Below are 21,709 nucleotides of genomic sequence, written 5' to 3' on the forward strand. Positions count from 1 at the left end.
GCTTATTGTTATAAATTACGAGATACTTGATGGCTGAGCATAACCAGATATGCATCTGCGATATCAGCCAGATACTAGTAGAGTATGAAGATAACCAGTTGAATATGTGCGATATCTGTTAGATAAATGGAATATGTGCGACTTCTAGATTGTTCTAGATGGTTGTAGGCCAGACTACCGAGAATATTCGATATAGTTATACAGTACTATATAAAGAGTTGAAAGAGGGAGCTGTCAAGTCAGTTGTAAGCTAAAATTCAAACAGTACACATCGTTGAGCAAATAAGTGAAACCTGTCAGATAAGCAAATAAATTGTAGATTGTCGTTATTTAAAAAGAACCGTGTTTTCATTATCGGTTTATTAAATACGCCTCAATATAAAAACGTAACAATTGGTGTCGGAAGTGAAATAACGAAAAAAATCTACAATGAAGTTTAATGAGCTTTGAGAGGAAGACTTGATGAAGAAATTGAGCAGAATGAAGTTGTCAACTACAGGAAATAAGGCGGAATTACAAAAGTGACTACTGGAGAAGTTCGAGCGGCGCAGTATTAATATCGAAACACATGAGTTTGATTATAAGGAAGATCTTGACGAATCAGTAGTAGCCAGCGACTTGGAAACTCCATCGGTGGCTTCAAGTGTGGTTGATGACACATCAATGGTCAATATTTTGAGCAAAATGATGGAAGAAAATTCTCTAAAAATGCAAGAGAATTCTAGAAAAATTATTGAAGAGAATTCTCTAAAAATGGAAAAGAATTCTAGAAGACTTATGGAAGAGAATACTAGAAAAATTATAGAGGAAAACTCCAGAAAGATGGACGAAAATTCTAGAATTCTAAATAAGAATCTTCAACAAATTGCTGAAGGCATGCCAAAAGCCAAATTGGGGAGCTGGATAAGAAAATTCTTTCTGTGGATGAGAAAATTATGGTTCATGATGAGAAGTTTATACACTTCGAAACAAATTTCAGAGCTGGAAATTAAAGGTGGTCCAGTGGGCGTTATCGAGGGCTCGAAAACCAAACCTCATGTTTTGAATGGCTCAACTTCATTTGATATATTAAAATTCCAATTCGAAATGGTTGCTTCTAGAAATTTGTGGAATGACAACGACAAAGTAATTGAACTTCTATTGGCATTAAATGGCAATGCGTTTGACGTTAGATACTGGTGCATCGAAATCTATCATTAGATCCGATTTTGTAAAAGGGGAAGATACACCACTGATTTAAGTCAGACTACGTACGGTTACAGGGGAACCAGCAACCGTATACGGAAAGGTTCCTGTAAAGTTAACCATTGCAAACAAATCCGTTAATTATGAATTCATTGTGGCCGATATAGTGGACGAAGTTATAATTGAAGCGGATTTTATGATTGATTTTGGCATATGTATATTTAACATAAAATATAGAGTTAGACCTATTGCTCTTTATATTTGTAATAAGAAAATGAAATGAAATAAAAAGTTACTTCAAAATCAAAAAATGATTGATTTTGGTCTCAACTTGGATATGAAGCGTCGTGTAATGACCTGGTGCGATATCGTGACCTGTAGTGAGAATACACCTTTCAGATGTTTGACAACGAGTCAGCCAGAGCCAATACCACCAAATCCGAAGAAAATATATGGGTTTCTATGAATGGAGATTGTGAAGTCGGCCAATTGCGGGTTGTTGAACCAGCGGAAAACAAAAACAACAACATCTTGATAGCAAATGCCCTGGTAATAACAAATGAAGAGGGACTTATAACAGTTTATTTTGAATTCATCTGACCATCAAGAGCATATTGGAAAATTTTCTGACATTGACAAGTGTACTCCTGCTGAAGCAATAGTCAACTTGGAAAGCAAATCGCCAAAGAAACATAATGAAGATAGATGACGTGTCGAAGCTTGGACACGTCATCTATCACCCTCCGAGAAAAATAAATCCAAGCAATTGTTAAGGAAAAATGCCTCAACCTTTGCCATTGAGAAGGAAAATCAGGGAAGAACAACCGTGGTGAAGCATGAAATAAGTACCACAGAAGAAATACCCATAAAACAGGCACCACGAAGTGTTCCTCTAGCAAAACGAGATGAGATTCAAAAATTTGTAAAGGAAATGGCGGAAAGTGGTGTGATCGAGCCATCATCGATTCCTTGGTGCTCACCAGTTGTATTAGTCAAAAAGAAAGATGGAAGCGCCCGATTTTGCGTGGACTACACAAAATTTAATGATATCACCAAAAAGGACTGTTATCCGCTCCCACGCATTGATGACACGTTGGACACACTAGCCGGATCAACATGGTTTTCCACGCTTAACTTGCAGAGCGGTTATTGGCAAGTAGAGATTGCCGAGAAAAGACAGCTTTTGGCGTTAATGACGGTGTTCGGCAGTTCAATGTAATGCCATTCCGGCTCTGCAATGTTCGAGCGATTAATGGAGCGAGTACTAAAGGGGTTGCATTGGAAGTCCTGCTTGATATACCTCGACGATATCATAGTTATGGGCAAACATTTGACGAGCACGTTAAGAACTTGAAGATGTTTTTTTTTTTTTTTTTTTTTTGGATTCATTTTATTTCATATTTTAAATTTACAATATGTACATTTTGAGGTCTCAGCGCCTTAAGGCTTTAAAGAGACCAAACCATGGCAACTTTAACTAATATTTAACGATTCCATAAAAAGAAATTCTATATAATTTACATAATATTTGGATTACAAAAGCATTGTCAAATTATCTAATAAATATGACTTTAGTTTATTTTTAAATGAAGATATAATACAAATGTTTTTTAATCTGCCTGGCAAGTTATTGTATTCAGTAGGACCGGCAAATGATATTCTTTGCTTGGTTAAATCTATCCGACAACGTGCTACATTCAAATTACTGGATTGTCTAGTTACTCTCCCTGTTCTGGTAAAATTTTGATCAAATTGTAACGATCTTGTGTTTAATCTATGTACAGATTTGAACATATATAACAATAACTGCTGCTTATATAAACCACGAATTGGCAATATATTTTTAGCATGATTTTTATATAAAAGTGTTGTTGGATAACGCAGTGGCAAATTGTAGACAACTTTTAAGGCTTTGTTCTGGGCGGACTGTAGCTCCTTTAAAGTTCTCGTTGAACGATGTGCATAAATTATAGGTAAATATGTCAAGTGGGAATGGATAAGTGAGTGATATATCATCAGTTTTGTATCAGTAGTTAAAATATTTCTAAACTTATGCAAAATTCCAGTGGCTGATGATACTTTTGCCTTTACACTTTTTATGTGTTCATCCCAAAGAAGATTGCTACACAAATTCACTCCTAAATATTTGACCGTCTTAGACTCTTGAATAGTTTCTCCATTAATTGGAACAGTCATCTCTCCAGTTTCTCTTACATTTGTGGTAAACCTAATGAACTTAGTTTTTGATGAGTTCAAAATAAGTTTATTTAATCGAGCATACTCCGACAATATTGATGCGTCGTATTGTATCTCCGTCTGCAATACTGTTTCATGTTTGTATTTGTAAAACAGACACAAGTCATCAGCAAACATTACTAACTTCCCATTAAAGTTTATATTTTTTAAATCATTTATATATATCTTGAAGAGTAGTGGTCCTAGTACACTTCCTTGCGGAACACCATAATTTACTGGCAATTTATTGCTCTTGGATTCGCCTACTTGGACATATTGAAATCGATTACTCAAATAATCTTTTAGAAGCTCCACTGTACGGCCAGATACTCCAATGTAACGTAGCTTTTCTAGCAATATGTCGTGCTGTACTAAGTCGAAAGCCTTTGAATAGTCGAAAAATACTCCAGCGACTCCTTTATATCCAGAGTCTAGTCCAGCACAAATATATTCTATAACATACACCAAAGCTGCATCCGTTCCACAACCTTTAGTGAACCCAAACTGATTTTCATATAAAATATTATTCTCATTTAGAAACTGAGAAAACTGATTACATATGATTTTTTCAAAAATTTTGTCGATAATTGGCAACACTGCTACAGGTCGAAAATCTGTAACTCGTCTCGAACCTGGAACTTTAGGTATAGGAATAATTTTATGAATTTTCAGCACGTCAGGATACTTCCTATTTTCTATCATTTCATTGAATATTTTTGCCAATATTTCACCAACCAATTCCTTTCTCATACAAATCATTCTCACTGTTATGTTGTCATAACCGGAACTTTTGTTCATGTTTAGAGCTTCGATAACATTTATTATATCCGATCCACAAATCTCAACTAAGTCCCATGAAGTAAACTGCTGTACTAATGTACCAAACATATTTATGTCATCATATTGGTAATGTTGAATGCCATTTTTTAGATCAAGAATCGATTTAACAAAATATTCATTTAAGGTTATAGCTTTCTCTACATCATCACTAATTAATCTTCCATTTTCATTAAAAAGTTCCAACGTTTGAGTTTTCTGTCTCCCCAACTCATTATTTAAAAACCGCCATGTTCGTCTTGCATCTGTGCCACAAAATCCTAAATTTTGCTGGTAGTAATCATCCATCAGTTTTTTATTACATAACTTGATTATTTTGCTTATTCTTTTCAGTTGCTCATTCAAACTATAATTAGTTCTTTTTCTTCTTCTCTTTTTTAACAAATTTTGCTTAAGACATATCAAGTTATATAACGCTTCATTAATCCAGGGGGCCATTTTCATTCTCATATTTATTCGCTTCGTGGATGTTTCGGTACTGCGACTTGCAGCAGTTGATAGTAACTGGACAAGTTTTTGACATAAATCAGGAGAAGGAGTCCGATTGAGTAATGAGGATAAAGTAGGATCTATAAGTTGACCAAATTTCGTATAATTTATTTTCTCTTGATATTCCGTAAGATACTCATTCTTATCCGAATGTAATGCCACATCACAAAAAACAAAATTATGATCAGAGAGTGTGTTTTCAACACTGCAAACCAAAAATTTCGAAGGGTTGTTGCTGAAAACCCAATCTATACATGTTCCACTGGATGGTCTAGTTATATTTTCATGACAAGAGTGCAAGTTGTAATCATACATCAGATTTTCCAACAAATTTAGTGACCGATTAGGTACCAACAAGTCAACATTAACATCACCAACAACCAAAATATTACTAGATCGAAATTCCTTCAAGGCCAACTCCAACTGTGCAATGAAATTACTGACAACACATCGTTGTGATCTAAATATTGATAGTATCGTAATTTTCAAATTATTTAATTTGATCTCAGGTAATTCAATCGCAACAATATCCAAATTATTTTCGCTTTTATTTATAACAGTATTGTGTTTTAAAGTTGATTTGACGAAAATTGTTGTCCCACCGAAACCATCCACACGCACACAGTGTACAGCTTTGTAGCCATCAATTTTGTATAGATTTACATATTGTCTACTGATCCAGGTTTCCTGAATAGCAATAACATCAGGCAGATTAATAAGTTGACTTATTTCATTTTTAAATTTATTAAATTTGTTTATCGAAGAAATACTTCTAACATTAATAGATAATATATGAAAATTTATCTGATTATTATTACAAATAAAAGTATTATATGAATTTACATTTTTAAAGTAATTAGAGATCATTAGTTATTGAGTAAATATTACCAATAAACATATAAAATTAAAAAAAAAAAAATATATATAATAATACAATATTTTAATGGCCATCTTGATCTACATCATTATCATCATCATCCTCGTCATCAATATCATAAACACCAGAACGACGGACATTAGTTTTGGTTATACCACCAGCATATTATTATCCATATGTTATGTTATATGTTAGCATATGTTATCCATATCCAACGATAAAGACAAAATCGAGACTGTAAGAGATTGGCCAAATCCACGGAATCTCCACGAGTTGCGCAGCTACCTTGTTTTATGTACATACTACAGGCGATTCGTACCAAACTTCGCCAGCATCGCCGCTAGCCTACATAAATTAACCCAAAAAGGTAAAGGAACTGGATATGTCGCTACGGTTCGGCCATATTCAAAGAAATGTGTGACTCCATTGGTATCAAGAGGACTAGAACTACGCCATTATATCCACAGTCCGATGGCATGGTAGAAAGATTTAATCGCACTCTGGAGGAGCATCTTCGAAAAGTAGTGGACAACGGCCAACGGGACTGGGATGACCATATACCAAAGTTTTTGCTGTCCTATAGATCCGCCATACATGATTCTACGTCACGAACACCGGCCAAGGTTCTATTAGGAACGGAATTGAGGTTACCTGGAGATTTGATATTCGGCGCTAAACCTAAAGATCTCGACATGGAAGAAAACAGTAACGACATACCAAACACATTTGGTGAAGTTCACGAATCAGTGCGCAACAAACTAAAAATGGTCAGCAACAGGATGAAGGCGAGATACGATCCTGCGGCGAATACTGAAGGCTTTCAAGAAGAACAATTGGTTCTACTGTTCAACCCGCAACGAAGGAAAGGATTGTGACCTAAGGTTAGGTTAGGTTAGGTTATGTGGCAGCCCGATGTATCAGGCTCACTTAGACTATTCAGTCCATTGTGATACCACAGTGGTGAACTTCTCTCTTATCACTGAGTGCTGCCCGATTCCATGTTAAGCTCAATGACAAAGGACCTCCTTTTTATAGCCGAGTCCGAACGGCGTTCCACATTCCAGTGAAACCACTTAGAGAAGCTTTGAAACCCTCAGAAATGTCACCAGCATTACTGAGGTGGGATAATCCACCGCTGAAAAACTTTTTGGTGTTCGGTCGTAGCAGGAATCGAACCCACGACCTTGTGTATGCAAGGCGGGCATGCTAACCATTGCACCACGGTGGCTCCCATTGTGACCTAAACTTCAAACACAGTGGGAAGGTCCATATAAAGTCATCAAGAAAATCAATGATGTGGTATATCGCATTCAGAAGGATGACAGCCCAAGGTCAAAGATGAAAGTTGTTCACCTGGAACGTTTGGCTCCTTACGGAACGGATTCTGTGCCTATTCGGGACGAACATGCTTAAGAGGAAGCAGTGTTACAAATTAGATATTTAAGTTTATTTAAATTAGTTTGCGTTAATTTAAAATTAGATTACGTCATCACTTGTCAAAATCATCTCTTTATTTTCTAGTTCTTTCCTAAACATCTTTTGTGTTCTTATAGTAATATGAACGTAATAATCTGCAGATAAATTATGAGATACTTGATGGCTGATCATAATCAGATATGCATGTGCGACATCTGCCAGATACTAGTAGAATATTCTAGATGGTTGTAGGAAAGACTATGAAGATAACCAGTTGAATATGTGCGATATATGTTAGATAAATAACATATGTGCGACATCTAGATTGTTCTAGATGGTTGTACTATATAAAGAGCTGAAAGAGGGAACTGTCAAGTCAGTTATAAGCTAAAATTCAAGCAGTACACATCGTTGAGCAAATAAGTGAAACCTGTCAGTTAAGCAAATAAATTGTAGATTGTCGTTATTTGAAAAGAAATGTGTTTTCATTATCGGGTTATTAACCCTTTCGACCTAAAGTTGCCTGTGTTTTGAGACTCACTGTTAGCGTTGTGTTTGTTTTTGTTCATAAAACTGTAACGGTATCGAAAGCTACAAGTGTTTTCTTCAAGTTGAATGAAAAATCAGCTAATTTGGTTGTCAATTAGCAAAAATTTTTTTCATAATACGCACGTACCTCAAGAAGAAAATATTTGCGAATTTAAAAAGAGGTTTTTATACATGTGACTTTTTTCAAAAATTACAACTAAAATGTTTAAAGTTTTTATTAAATCTATTGTAGTACATGTCAAATAAAATATTTCTGGACGTCAAATCTTAGAATTGGAAAAAAACAACAGATGGGAAATTTTTAAAATTGAAAAGTTGCCTGTGGGCAACTTTGGGCAATTGTGGTAGTAAAATTACATATTTTTGAACATAAGACCTGGAGAAAAAAGGTTTGAAAAACAATGATTTTGAAAAATTTTTAACTTCAATTGGGATGTCCCAGTGACGAGAAATGCGGCGATGATGTGGAAAACATATCTGCAGTGCAGTGGGGAATTTGGAAGGAATCGTAAAAAGGGAGGAAGCCACTTCTTGGCAACATATTAGTGGATTAAATTGACATGGGTTAAAAACAAAAAAAAAACAAAACAAAACATTTTCGTGAGTCACGCGTGATTCACGCGAAGCCGTGAATGAAATTTAAACGAAAGCTCGTGAATGAAATTTAAACGAAACCTCGTGAATGTGCGTGAACGGGATTAAAGAAAAATGTGCGGCGCGTGAGCGTGAGTAAAAATCAAATTGTGTTCGTGATTGTGAGTGAGTAAACTTTCTCCGAAATCACGCTCCCGATAAAAATTTACTTTCACGATCCAACCCACGTTCACGATCCAACTCAGGCTCAAGATAAAATTCACGTTAACAATAAAATTCATATTCACGATAAAATTCGCACTCACGGTAAAACAGACACAAAAAGTCACAATCACGAACAAATTCACGTTCACGATTAAATTCAAGCTCACCGATTTTAATCACCTTTACATATTTAATAACGCTTAAGATTTCAATAGCGTGAGTCAAGAGAAATTTCGTTAATTACCAGAATTTTATTGAGCCACGAAAATTGTCGTGTTCCGAAAATACTCGTGACTTACGAGATTTGTCATGAATTACGAAAATTGTCGTGAATCGTGCGAAAGCGTGAGACATAAACATTGTTCATGTGTGAGCGTGTGCGAGTATGACTTTTCATTTCGTGAACGTGAATTCCTACCCACATGGCATGCGTGAGTACAAATATTTCTTCGTGAATGTGTTTGAGCGTGATTGAAATTCCACTCACGTGCGCATCTAAGTATATATTTACTGTAAAATAACAAAAAACTTAACAAAAATCCCATAAAACGTAATACGTCTATCATTACAAAACAAAATAGTTTGTAGTCACAATTGCCCAAAGTTGCCCACAGGCAACATTCTCTACCGCCTAAACGAATGGGCGTGGCGACCCGAAATTTTGGCCAGACGCTTCTTAAATGACTTCAACATGATTAAAAGTAAAAAAAAAAAAATTTAGCGATACCTATAAAAATTCGGGGTCGAAAGGGTTAAACACGCTTCAATATAAAAACGTAACAATATGTTGGTGAAGGATATAATATAGTCCGTTCCGCCCGAATTAAGACTTTCCTTACTTGTTTAATAATGGACTCAATATTAGTTTTATACTATGTCCACACAAAAAAAAATGTTTTTCTGATTCCAATTTTGAATGCGAGCTAATTGGACATGAAGATTAAGGAATTGGTATTATTATGCTATTGAAAAGAAAATGCCAGATACCCATGTTACAAGCCTGACTATACATATGTTTCAGTGTTGGCTAATCCACATTTCCATAATCTCTAGTAAGATCTGGCTGGGTGAGATGATTCAATTTGGGTCTTATATGCTAATTTCTTATGGAAATTGCATACGAGAATCATTTCTCCCAAGTTGAATCATTTTTTCTCCACCACTGTGCATCATCTTCTCATATAGCTATAATCCCTTAATCTTTTTTCTGATTCACTAACGAAATTAATTGATCCAATTAATTATTTTTTAATTGAAATGTCTTCAATCACATAAATGATAGTATCAATTAAAAAAATAATTGAAGGTCAATTTTAGTGCAACAGTCGTTGCACTAAATTCGCATCATTTCCTAAGGTGTAATGCGAAGTCAGTGTTTTAGATGGGAATTAAGGCATTTTTTGATATTTTTACAAATAAATAATTTTTTAAATTTTTTATGATTTTGAATTTATTCTTACGCTTAGAACGTTTGACATCAAATATTTTCAAAATTCATAATTTTTCTAGAATGGATTTAGCTTTTTTATCGGCAAAATTTAAAAATTTTATAACATTTTATTAATTTGTAATCTGATTTTAACATATTTGAAACAAAACAAAAATAAATTTCCCATTAAAGAAATGAAAAAAGCGAGTTTTAAACCAGTAAGGAAAGTCTAAAGTCGGACGGGGCCGACTATATTATACCCTGCACCACTTTGTAGATCTAAATTTTCGATACCATATCACATCCGTCAAATGTGTTGGGGGCTATATATAAAGGTTTGTCCCAAATACATACCTTAAAATATCACTCGATCTGGAAGAATTTGATAGACTTCTACAAAATCTATAGACTCAAAATTTAAGTCGGCTAATGCACTAGGGTGGAACACAATGTTAGTAAAAAAATATGGGAAACATTTAAATCTGAAGCAATTTTAAGGAAACTTTGCAAAAGTTTATTTATGATTTATCGCTCAATATATATGTATTAGAAGTTTAGCAAAATTAGAGTCATTTTTACAACTTTGCGACTAAGCAGTGGCGATTTCACAAGGAAAATGTTGGTATTTTGACCATTTATGTCGAAATCAGAAAAACATATATATGGGAGCTATATCTAAATCTGAACCGATTTCAACCAAATTTGGCACGCATAGCTAGAATGCTAATTCTACTCCCTGTGCAAAATGTCAACTAAATCGGAGCAAAAAATTGGCCTCTGTGGTCATATGAGTGTAAATCGGGCGAAAGCTATATATGGGAGATATATCCAAATCTGAACCGATTTCAACCAAATTTGACACGCATAGTTTCAATGCTAATTCTACTCCCTGTGCAAAATTTCAACTAAATCGGAGTTAAAAATTGGCCTCTGTGGTCATATGAGTGTAAATCGGTCGAAAGCTATATATGGGAGATATATCCAAATCTGAACCGATTTCAACCAAATTTGGCACGCATAGTAACACTGCTAATTCTACTCCCTGTGCAAAATTTCAACCAAATCGGAGTTAAAAATTGGCCTTTTTGGGCAAATGAGTGTAAATCGGGCGAAAGCTATATATGAAAGCTATATCTAAATCTGAACCGATTTGGCTGGTATTTTGCAAGTTTTTCGAGACCCATAAAATATTCAGATGTACCGAATTTGAGGAAGATCGGTTGATATACACGCCAATTATGACCAGATCGGCGAAAAATATATATGGCAGCTATATCTAAATCTGAACCGATTTTTTTCAAAATCAATAGGGATCGTCTTTGAGCCGAAACAGGACCCAATACCAAATTTTAGGACAATAGGACTAAAACTGCGAGCTGTACTTTGCACACAAAAATACATCAACAGACAGACAGACAGACAGACGGACAGACAGACGGACAGACAGACGGACAGACAGACAGACGGACATCGCTAAATCGACTCAGAATTTAATTCTAAGCCGATCCGTATACTAAAAGGTTGGTCTATGATTACTCCTTCTTGGCGTTACATACAAATGCACAAACTTATTATACCCTGTACCACAGTAGTGGTGAAGGGTATAAAAAATGGATCAAATGAACTTCCTGTGCAGTTAAAATAAAAAACATCTTTGGGAGGACATTTTTGGAAATGCTTTTAAAGTTGTACCTTTAGAAGAAAAGAACTTCTACATTTTATTGCTGGGATCATTACATGTGTTACGGGATTCTAAATATGCTTCATATAATAGTCTCGAATGCGCTTCATAGATGATAAATGCATTTCGATCTTTTTTATTTTTCTATACATTTTTAAGTCAGCCGGCACATGGAAAAATATGCTTTCTTTAAACTGAAAAAATATTTATTATTATTGAACTACACTTCATTCTTTTATTTAATCTATTAAAAGTAATGAAAAATGTATTTGTAATATATAGCATTTTCATTTCAAATGAAACCTTTTTCAAACCAAATTAAACCTTTTTCAAATCAAATGAAACCTTTTTCAAGTCAAATGAAACCTTTTCCAAATCAAGTGAAACCTTTTTCAAACCAAATGAATCCTTTTTCAAATCAAATGAAGCTTTTTTCATTTCAAATGAAACTTTTTTTCAAATCAAATGAATCTCTAAAATCAAAGGAATTCTTTTTAATGAATGAATTTATAATTAGACCGCAAAATTATTTTCGAAGGAATTGCTATATCGCTAAAAGCAAAAATACACTTTTTTGAAGAATTATTTCGTTAAAGAATTATGTGTTACTTTCTTATTTGTACACTCAACTGATGCTAAAATTGTTGATTATCCAAGTCTTAATTTAGGATTGAACGCCCTCTAAGCCCGTTTTTAATTGAATATAGGTATGGTAAATTTTATTCAAAAATTTATTGGGATTTTTAATTAAATTCAAAAAGTCACTTTTACTAATCGATGTCTAATATTTTCATAGGAAATTTCATCCAATCGAAAATCCACAAGTTATAGTAACTATTGTAATTTTTCATACCAAATTTAAAAAATAAAACAAATTTCTTTGAAGTCAGTAGTAAACTAAGGGTTTGGTGACATTATAAACCGATTTACACGCGTTTTCCCTTGACCAAATTTTGACCCTATCACCCTTGAAGTCATCCGAACTTTCTTTGGAAATTTTTCATATCCTAGCAAAAAATACGAAAGTTCATCAAAAATTATTTTCTACAGATTAAAATTCTTTTTTTTTCGCAATGAATTAAAATTTTCTTAATTTTACCGGATAGAAAACACAGTAAGGACAAAAAAAATAATGGAAATTTCCAAAAAAAAATATTTAAAAAGTAGACTGATCCATTACTCGGCAGACGTGGAATTTGCGATCAAATATTTGTCAGCGTTATCTAAATACAACTGCCTTCACTAATTTGCAAACATTACATTTGTTCGTGTCTAAAAACTTTCGAACCGTACTGTACGAGTATGTACGATTGTATGTTTACATTAAAAGCGACCTAAATCTTAACGCCTAAATTAAATAATTACACAATCGAGAAACATGCAATAGTTTCTTGGTGAGATTTTGTGGGTATTTTATATTTCGGAGTCAACAATATCTTGAAATAATGTACATACTTGTTTGCCTTTCATTGTCGCCATTTTATTATGCCCATAAATATTGTACACTCACCAATTTCCGGTTGCCTGGTCATATTTGCAATCCCATCCAGGAGGCAACTTTTGATATTTTCTATCACCTGAGTCTGCCATTATTTACTTCATTCAGTTTTATTGTTTTTAAGGGGTTTGTTATTAATATATTACTTTTTATTTATTGTTTGCCACTTTCACAGCCACCACCAAGTGAGTTCAATTAATTCGTCGGAATATGTATACCGCATACACTTTTGACTCCTTCGACGGCGTGAAACTCAGGAGACACTGTTTTAGCTTTGTTCGTATTTTGATTTTAACAAAACATAATACGAGGTTTTCCAGTTTGTCAGTATTGGTACACCACAGAACTCCGATAAAATTCGTTATCAAAACAAAAGAGCTAGAACAGGATTTAAGGGTAGATTTATTGTAAACAAAATTCATGCCCTGCGGTAGCATGTGCTTTGCAACCAGTAGAATATTGAACAAAAGGAAAAACCTCGCATGCGCAGTCAAAAGTCAGAAATTACTCCTTTAAGGCACAATACATTTTTGGTTTGTCGACGGCATAACCCCATGAGGTCTGTAGCAAATTTCAGTGCCAAAGAATGTAGGAATATATTTACATTCAAAAGCTTGAGTAAATACTCGTATGAAGTAGTTGCCGCTTTTGTTAAGGAATGGTCTATTTCCATTTGTGAATACTATTTAGACTGCAAGATGTGGAAAAGAACCTGTGAAAATGAAATATAATTGTAAATATCGTTCACCACTACTGTGCACGGGGTATAATAATTTTTTTTCACTTGTATGAAACATCCACACTGAAAAAAAACAGTGAACCCAACAGGAAGAAAAATTTTAGTTAATTTTAGAAAACTTAGATTATTTTTAGAAAACTTCAAATAAACAGTATTACAAACGCTGACATCACGCCGATATCACAAATATTTGTCAACAAATTGAAGAGAATTTATTAGACATAATTATTTTTTTTTTCACTTGTTAAATTTGCAAGTTCAAAATTGCAAGACTTTAGTGTCATACGAAGTTCGAGATGTGAATATTTGTAGTAAAATTTACAATGTTAAAGAAATAATGAACTATTTTGTTAGAAGTACGAATTTGGTAAATATTTATGCTTCATTTGCGTATATTTTTCCAGTTTTTTAGCTCATTTAACTAGCGTACGCAAAAAATTAGGAAGGAAACTTTTGCCAAGCATAACAATTCTATGAACTAAAATAAAGTTAAATTAGCTTTAGTGAAATAGAGGATTCACAAAATAGTTAATTATTTCTTTAAATTTGTAAATTTTACTACAAATACGCACATCTCGTATGGCACTGAAGTCTTGCAGTTTTGAACTCCAATTTTTTCCTTCAAACTACAAAATTATCTTTTACAAGTGAACAAAATTAATTATGTCTAACAATTAATCGAAAAATATTTGCTTATTTTTGTGTTATCGGAATGATGCCAGCTTTTTAATATTGTTATCTTGAAATTTTCTAAAAAATAATCAAAATTTTCTAAAATTAACCAAAAGTGTTTTTTTCTGCTGGATTCAGTGTTGTTTTTTGTTTTGTTTTGAAGAAATTAAGAAAAAAAAAAACTAACAAGATTTGCGATATCCGTTTCCAATTTTTTTTTTTGTGCGGAAATTCAATAAATTCTAATTTTACTTTTATAGAATTTATATCCGCAAAAACGTATTTATTTCCAATAAAATCCAATGAATGAAATCTGAATTGCATTGACGAAAATTAAGCAACAATATTAGTTAAATATTTTCCTAGTACAGTTAAAATTAATATAATTTAACTAATTAGCATTTGAAGCAAATTAAAGCTATTAATATTTTATATTTCATTAAAAATTGAAACCAACAAAACATGGAATATATAATTTATATTATAAAGAATTACAAAAAAAAACGAAAAATTTTAAAATTTGTATTTCCTCATTATAACTTACACTACATAGTGGTCAGACAATTTTCCTAGAGGGGCTATAACCCCCTCGCTAGAAATTAATAGACTGAAGTTATAGATTCAATTAATATTTTGTTCTATAAAAATTAATAAAAAATCTGACTTCAACATAACTAGACAATCAATTTATAATAAAGTAACCAAAAGTAGTTCCAAATTTTGGGAGTTGTTCTACAGGCACCACTTTAAAAGCACTTCCAAAAATGTCCTCACAAAGCAGTTAATTATTATACCTACAAAGGAAATTTTTTAATTCAATTTTTATAACTCGTTTTTTTCATATTTGTATGGGTAATTTTTTGTTATTTTTTTCAAATAGGTTAAAAAAAGAGTAAAAAAATAAAATTGTACAAATTATTTAAATTTTGCCACAAAAATGCTAAATCCATTCTAGAAAAATCGATTTTTTTTAATCGAGGTCAAAATCATATAAAATTATACAAATTATTTATTTGGAAAAATATCACAAAATTGTTTAATTCACATTCAAAACACTGATCACACCTTAAGAAGTGATGTAAATTCAGTGCGACGGCCGTTTAAATGACATGCACATATTAAATTTATCGCTTCTGCACCACTTCCGGGACCAAAAAGAACATTTTCAGCCATGTTCTTATTTTCGAGTCTATTCCGAATCCTAAAAAATAATAAAATCCACTCTAATTTTTTCGGTACAAATTTCCTGTTCTTAAAATAGAGTGGTTTTGATTTTCATTTTCGAGTCAGCTGTTGAAAAAAATATTTCCTCAAAAGTGTTAATACAAATGTCGTCTGGATTTTTATTATCTGTTTTGGTGTTAAAGAAAAGAGTTTTCCCCTGCGAAATGTGAAATTGTTAATAGTTTTATTCAAAGATAATAGAGAGAAGATGGGAAATTGGCTAATGAGTACATCAAACCGTTTACGGTGTTAGATCCATACTTTTCGTTTATCGAACCACACGCGTATACGACAAGTATTGACGTAGCATTAAAATTCAAATAAAAAGAAATTAAGTGCATGAAATAAATTTCCATAAACGGGAAAATGTATGTCTATAGAAAATTTTGTCAAACTGAATTATATACGTACTTGATCTATCTTTTTTGATTTAATATAACCACGTATGGACTTACATACAATTTAGAAGACGGTGTTAGGAGGTTTTAAGATACCTAGCTATCGGCAAGCGCTACCGCAACTTAAGTAATTCAATTGTGGATAGCAGTGTTTAGAAGAAGTTTCTACGCAATCCTTGGTGGAGGGTACATAAACTTCGGCCTGGTCGAACTTACGGCCGTACATACTTGTTTGTTCCTATGGTGGAGGGTATAAAGATATATTCTATTTTAAATACACTGGAAGGTGGGGAGGGATACTAATTTCCAAATTTCTGGCAAATGGATGAGAATAGCGCATTACATGCTCTAAAACTAAAATCAAGAACTATATCTAACTATAAATCATCTTGCGAAATAACAGCAAATTCTAGTTTTGAGGCAAATCGGATTAAAACCGTGTCCTGTTAAAAATGTTGATACAAATGTTTGTTTGATGATTATATACAAAAAACTGAATTTTCGTTCTTATAACAACAATGTAGGTCCTTCTTTTTCCAATTTCCAAAGAAGGCACAGAATAATGTTTGCGGGCACTTTTTAGAAAGGAAGTGCAAGGCATTTTAGCATGCATGATAGGAGAAGGCATATGGGAAGGTGTTAAGGATCCCAAAATCATGGGTTAAGAAGGCATGATTTTTGCGGTACTTCGCAATTTTCCCGCTGGGTGGTGGTGCCAAACACATATACACTCACATAGATATATGCTCGCATTACTACAACAACAATAACAATGACAATAGACAATGAGATGAAATGAGAATGCAAAATAACAAAGCAAAGGGGTTGTTGTACTATGAGAGAGTAAGAACTAACTTTGCGATATGAAAATAAGCAAACAAAAGAACATAAAAGAAATTTGGGAAAGTACCAGAAAATGAATAGATGATTCCAACAAGTGATAACGAAATTTTATCGTTACAATTTTAAATTAACGGAAACTAATTTAAATAAACTTAAATCTATAATTATCAAATAAATCAAATTCGTAACACTGCCTCCCACTTAAGCCTGTTCGTCCCGAACAGGCACAGAACCTGTTCCGTAAGGAGCCAATCGTTCCAGATGTACAACTTTCATCTTTGATCTACGGCTGTCGTTCTTCTGAATCCGGTATACAACATCATTGATCTTCTTGATGACTTTGTATGGGCCTTCCCAGTGTGTTTGCAGTTTAGGACACAATCCTTTCTTTCGTTGCGGGTTAAATAGCAGAACCAATTCTTCTTCTTTGAAGCCCTCAGTATTTACAGCACGATCGTATCTCGCCTTCATTCTGTTGCTGACCATTTTTATTTTGTTGCACACTGATTCGTGAACTTCACCGAAAGTGTTTGGGATGTCGTTTCTGTTTTCTTCCATGGCGAGCTCATTAGGTTTAGCGCCGAATATCAGATCTCTAGGCAACTTCAACTCAGTTCCGAATAGAACATTGGCCGGTGTTCGAGAGGTGGAATCATGAATGGCAGATCTATAGGACAGCAAAAACTTTGGTATATGCTCGTCCCAGTCGCTCTGACCGTTGTCCACTACTTTTCGAAGATGTTCCTCCAGAGTGCGATTAAACCTGTCTACCATGCCATCGGATTGTGGATGTAATGGCGTAGTTCTCGTTTTCTTGATACCAAGGGATTCGCACATCTCTTTGAATATGGCCGATTCAAAATTTCTTCCCTGGTCTGAGTGAATCTGGGACGGTACACCGTAGCGACATATCCAGTTTTTGTTGACCACATCCACAATCGTTTTTGCCTCTTGGTTTGGAACTGCATACACCTCCGGCCATTTTCTGAAGTAATCCATGACCACAAGGACATAACAGTTTCCAGAATCACTTACTGGGAAAGGGCCTGCCACGTCCATTGCTATTCTTTCAAACAGAGCTCCTGGTCTATACTCTTGCATAGGACCTCGACTTTTCCTTGTTGGACCTTTCGCTTTCATGCACTTCTCGTAATTGGCTACCCATTCAGCAATTGATTTCTGGCATCCAACCCAGTAGAATCGTTGGTTCACTTTCTAGGCTGTTTTGGTTATTCGCAGATGACCTCCACTGGGACCATTATGGAACTCCGCCAAAACGTCTCTTATTTTGGAATCCGGTACGATGATCAAATTTCCGCTGCTCTTGCCATCTTCGCGTTCCCATTTACGTTCCAGGGATCCATTGACTAGAACTAAACTATCCCATTGAGCCCAGTATGATTTCATAAGTGGACTTTCGGCTGCGATATCTTTCTTACTGGGCTTCTTGTTCTCTTCCTTTGCCGAAATAATTTTGTTCAAAATGGGATCTTTACGCTGTTCTGTTGGCCAGTCCACTCCAGATTCGATGTGTAACAGCCGAATATCAACAATCTCCTCCTTATGTTCAGCTTTCGAGCAGTGCTTGCATTCTATACTGCAATGTCGACGTGACAAAGCGTCAGCGTTACCGTGTTTTCCATCTTTTCTTTGCTCGATACTGAAATCATAGCTTTAGAGCCTCTCGATCCAACGTGCCAGTTGAGATTCTAGATTCTTGAATTTGAGCAACCATCGTAGAGCTGAGTGATCAGTCCTGAGCAAGAAGTGCTGTCCATACAAATATTTATGAAAATGTTTTACACTCTCTATGATGGCTAGCAGCTCTCGTCGCGTTACACAATAGTTCTTTTCGGGCTTGGACAACGTTCGGATGAAATATCCGATGACCTTCTCCTTGTCGTCTATCTGTTGAAATAGCCCACTTCCAATACCATGCGCGCTAGCATCTGTATCCAAAACAAATTTTTCGCCCGGAATAGGATACGCTAGAACAGGAGCTGAACATAAAAGTTATTTTAAATGTTGGAATGAATCCTCCTGTTCGTCGCTCTACTTGAACTTCTGACCTTTTCGCGTCAATTTATGGAGACTAGCGGCGATGCTGGCGAAGTTTGGGACGAATCGTCGGTAATATGTACATAACCCAAGGAAACTTCTTAATTCGTGGAGATTTCGGGTCGTGGCCAATCTGTGACAGCTTGGATTTTGTCTTCATCGAGGTATTTAACTTCCCGCTGGAAAAGGGAGCATTTCTTTGCGTTAAGGCGTAGACCAGCGGCTGACAATTGCTGGATAACGTCTTTAAAGTTTTTAAGGTGCTCGTGTTTTGCCCATCACTATGATGTAATCCAAGTATATAATCCGCTCCATCAATCTTTCGAAGGTAGTCGGAGCGTTGCAGAGCCCGAACGGCATTACATTGAATTGCCAGAGACCGCCATTAACGCCAAAAGCCGTCTTTTCCTTGTCTTTCTCGGCGATCTCTACTTGCCAATATCCACTCTGCAAATCAAGCGTAGAAAACCATGTTGTTCCGGCTAGTGTGTCCAACGTATCATCAATGCGTGGAAGCGGATAACTGTCCTTTTTGGTGACATCATTCAGTTTTCTGTAGTCCACGCAGAATCGGGTACTTCCATGTTTCTTTTTGGCCAGCACAACTGGGGAACACCAAGGACTTGATGATTGCTCGATCACACCACTCTCCGCCATTTCCTTTATGAGCTTTTGAACTTCGTCTCTTTTTGCCAGGGGAACACTTCGTAGTGCTTGTTTTATGGGCCTTTCTTCTGCGGTTTTAATTTCATGTTTCACTACAGATGTTCTTCCTTGATTTCCCTTTTCAGAAGCGAAAGCAGAGGCGTTTTTCCACAACAATTGCTTGGCTTTATTTCTCTCTGACGGCGATAGATGACGTGTCCAAGCCTCGACATACCCTTCTAGATGTTCTCTCACTGCTCCATGTGTCTTTGATGAGTTGCCTTCCAAATTGACTATTCCCTCGGCTGGTGTACATTTGCCAATGTCAGAAAATTTTACAATTTGCTAGTGATTGTCAGAAAAGTTCAAGACACGAACTGGTATTAGTCTCTATTCGTTCGTTGTTACCAGGGCATTTGCTATCAAGATGTTGTTGCTTTTGTTTTCTGCTGGTTCAACAACCCACAATTGGCCGACTTCACAATCTCCATTCATAGAAACCCATATAATTGCTTCGGCATTCGGTGGTATAGAATCTGACTGGCTCGTTGTCAAACGTCTGACAGGTGTATTCTCGTCGTATCTCACGTTTACCGTTATTTCGGCATCGCACCATGTCACTACATGACGCTTCATATCCAGATTGAGACCAAAAGCAATCATGAAATCCGCTCCAATTGTAACTTCGTCTACTATATCGGCCACAATGAAATCATAAGTAACGGATTTGTTAGTAATAGTTAATTTTACGGCGACCTTTCCATATACGGTTGCGGGTTCCCCTGTAGCAATGCGTAGCTTGACTCCAATCAGTGGTGTAACGTTTCCTTTTACTAAATCAGATCTAATAATAGACTTTGATGCACCAGTATCCAACGTCACAGTACGCTTGTCGCCATTAATAACACCCGCAATAGTTAAATTGTTATTTTTCTGTTGAACTATTGCTATGGAGATGGTGGGGCCATCGTCTGTGGGAGCCGGCTCTTGCCCCTCGATTTAGTTTCAAGGTTACTCACTTGACTGTGGGATCTTGACCGTTTGAGTCGTGCTTTGCATTTTCGAGCTAGATGTCCCGGCTTATCACAGTTATAGCATTTGATCCGGGATTTATTTGCCTCTTGCTTCATTTCTTGCATTGCCTGCTTCATGGCCTCTTTCATCGACTCAATAACGGACTTTGATTCGTCACACTCTGTCTTGTGTCAACCGTCGTACTGAACGGACGTGTTTTCTAATAGCGGAGTATTTCATCGTAATAAGTACTTATTACGAATTTCACGTGTGGTGGAAATAATAAACCACCATGCAGCGAAATTCAAAGTCATCCACTGGGTTGCTAACTTCAGGGCCCAGTGGACGGGTAACGACTGAAGTTATAAATTTGGGCAGCGACCAAGAGTCAGGCCCAATTAGTCGACCTGTAGACGGGTCGACTGGCGGTGACACTTTGGCAAGTCGAACCTTTTCTAAGGTGACGACATCAAAAGGAGGCAATCCCTTTCGAAAGAGATTCAAGGAACGAAGAAATGCTTTGTTTATCCTAAAGAAAGATCGTTTGCCTCAGTTGCAAAAGACAGCCTTGTGATGGCTATTATTAATAAAGGAGCATTGGACGGTATGATTCCAAGGCAAAAATGGGGGGAAATTGAGAACGCGATGTCTGGTGTCTACTCAGAGGTGCGAAAAAAGTTTCCCAGACCAAGTCCTCGACGGCAAGATGCTGGATGGTATCAAGGACGATATAAGTTAATAGCTTTTGCAGACCAGATGTCTATGGATTGCTTTAAAGCTGCATTGATGCTAATTGGTGAAGTTTGGGAAGGAGCCGCTTTGGAGTTAGTCGATAAAAAAGACATACCGGCTAAACCTAGAGCACATGCATGGATACCGGCAAACCCTCCTGATCCTGAGTCAATACTAGAGAGACTAAAAGAATGTAACCCAGATCTTCCAACCGCCGATTGGAAGGTTGGTCGTTTGGATGAGGTGGATGGACCAAGACGACATGCTGTGTTTATATTAAACATAGAGTCGCTGCCACATCTAGCCCAGACCCAAGGACGCGTAAGTTATGGCTTTCATGATATCCATATGAAGGTATACAAAGGCGATCAGCCAAAGGTTTCCGAAACG

At 35.5% G+C, this 21,709-nt stretch overlaps 1 protein-coding gene across 3 annotated transcripts in view; it reads right to left on the minus strand.

Annotated features, from left to right (window-relative positions):
• Window positions 1-13,440, minus strand: part of LOC142225536 (uncharacterized) — a 455,965-nt gene extending 442,525 nt beyond the window's left edge. For all 3 annotated transcript variants that reach the window (XM_075295326.1, XM_075295327.1, XM_075295325.1), the window contains exon 1: window positions 13,007-13,440. Coding sequence is in view for 2 of the 3 variants with exons in the window: in XM_075295327.1 (XP_075151442.1) it covers window positions 13,007-13,086 (80 nt within the window). In the remaining variant the exon portion in view is untranslated. The remainder of the gene's footprint in view (window positions 1-13,006) is intronic.
• Between the last annotated feature and the right edge of the window lie 8,269 nt (window positions 13,441-21,709).

This window comes from Haematobia irritans, chromosome 2, assembly GCF_050003625.1.
Source record: "Haematobia irritans isolate KBUSLIRL chromosome 2, ASM5000362v1, whole genome shotgun sequence".
Classification (NCBI taxonomy): Eukaryota; Metazoa; Arthropoda; class Insecta; order Diptera; family Muscidae; genus Haematobia; species Haematobia irritans.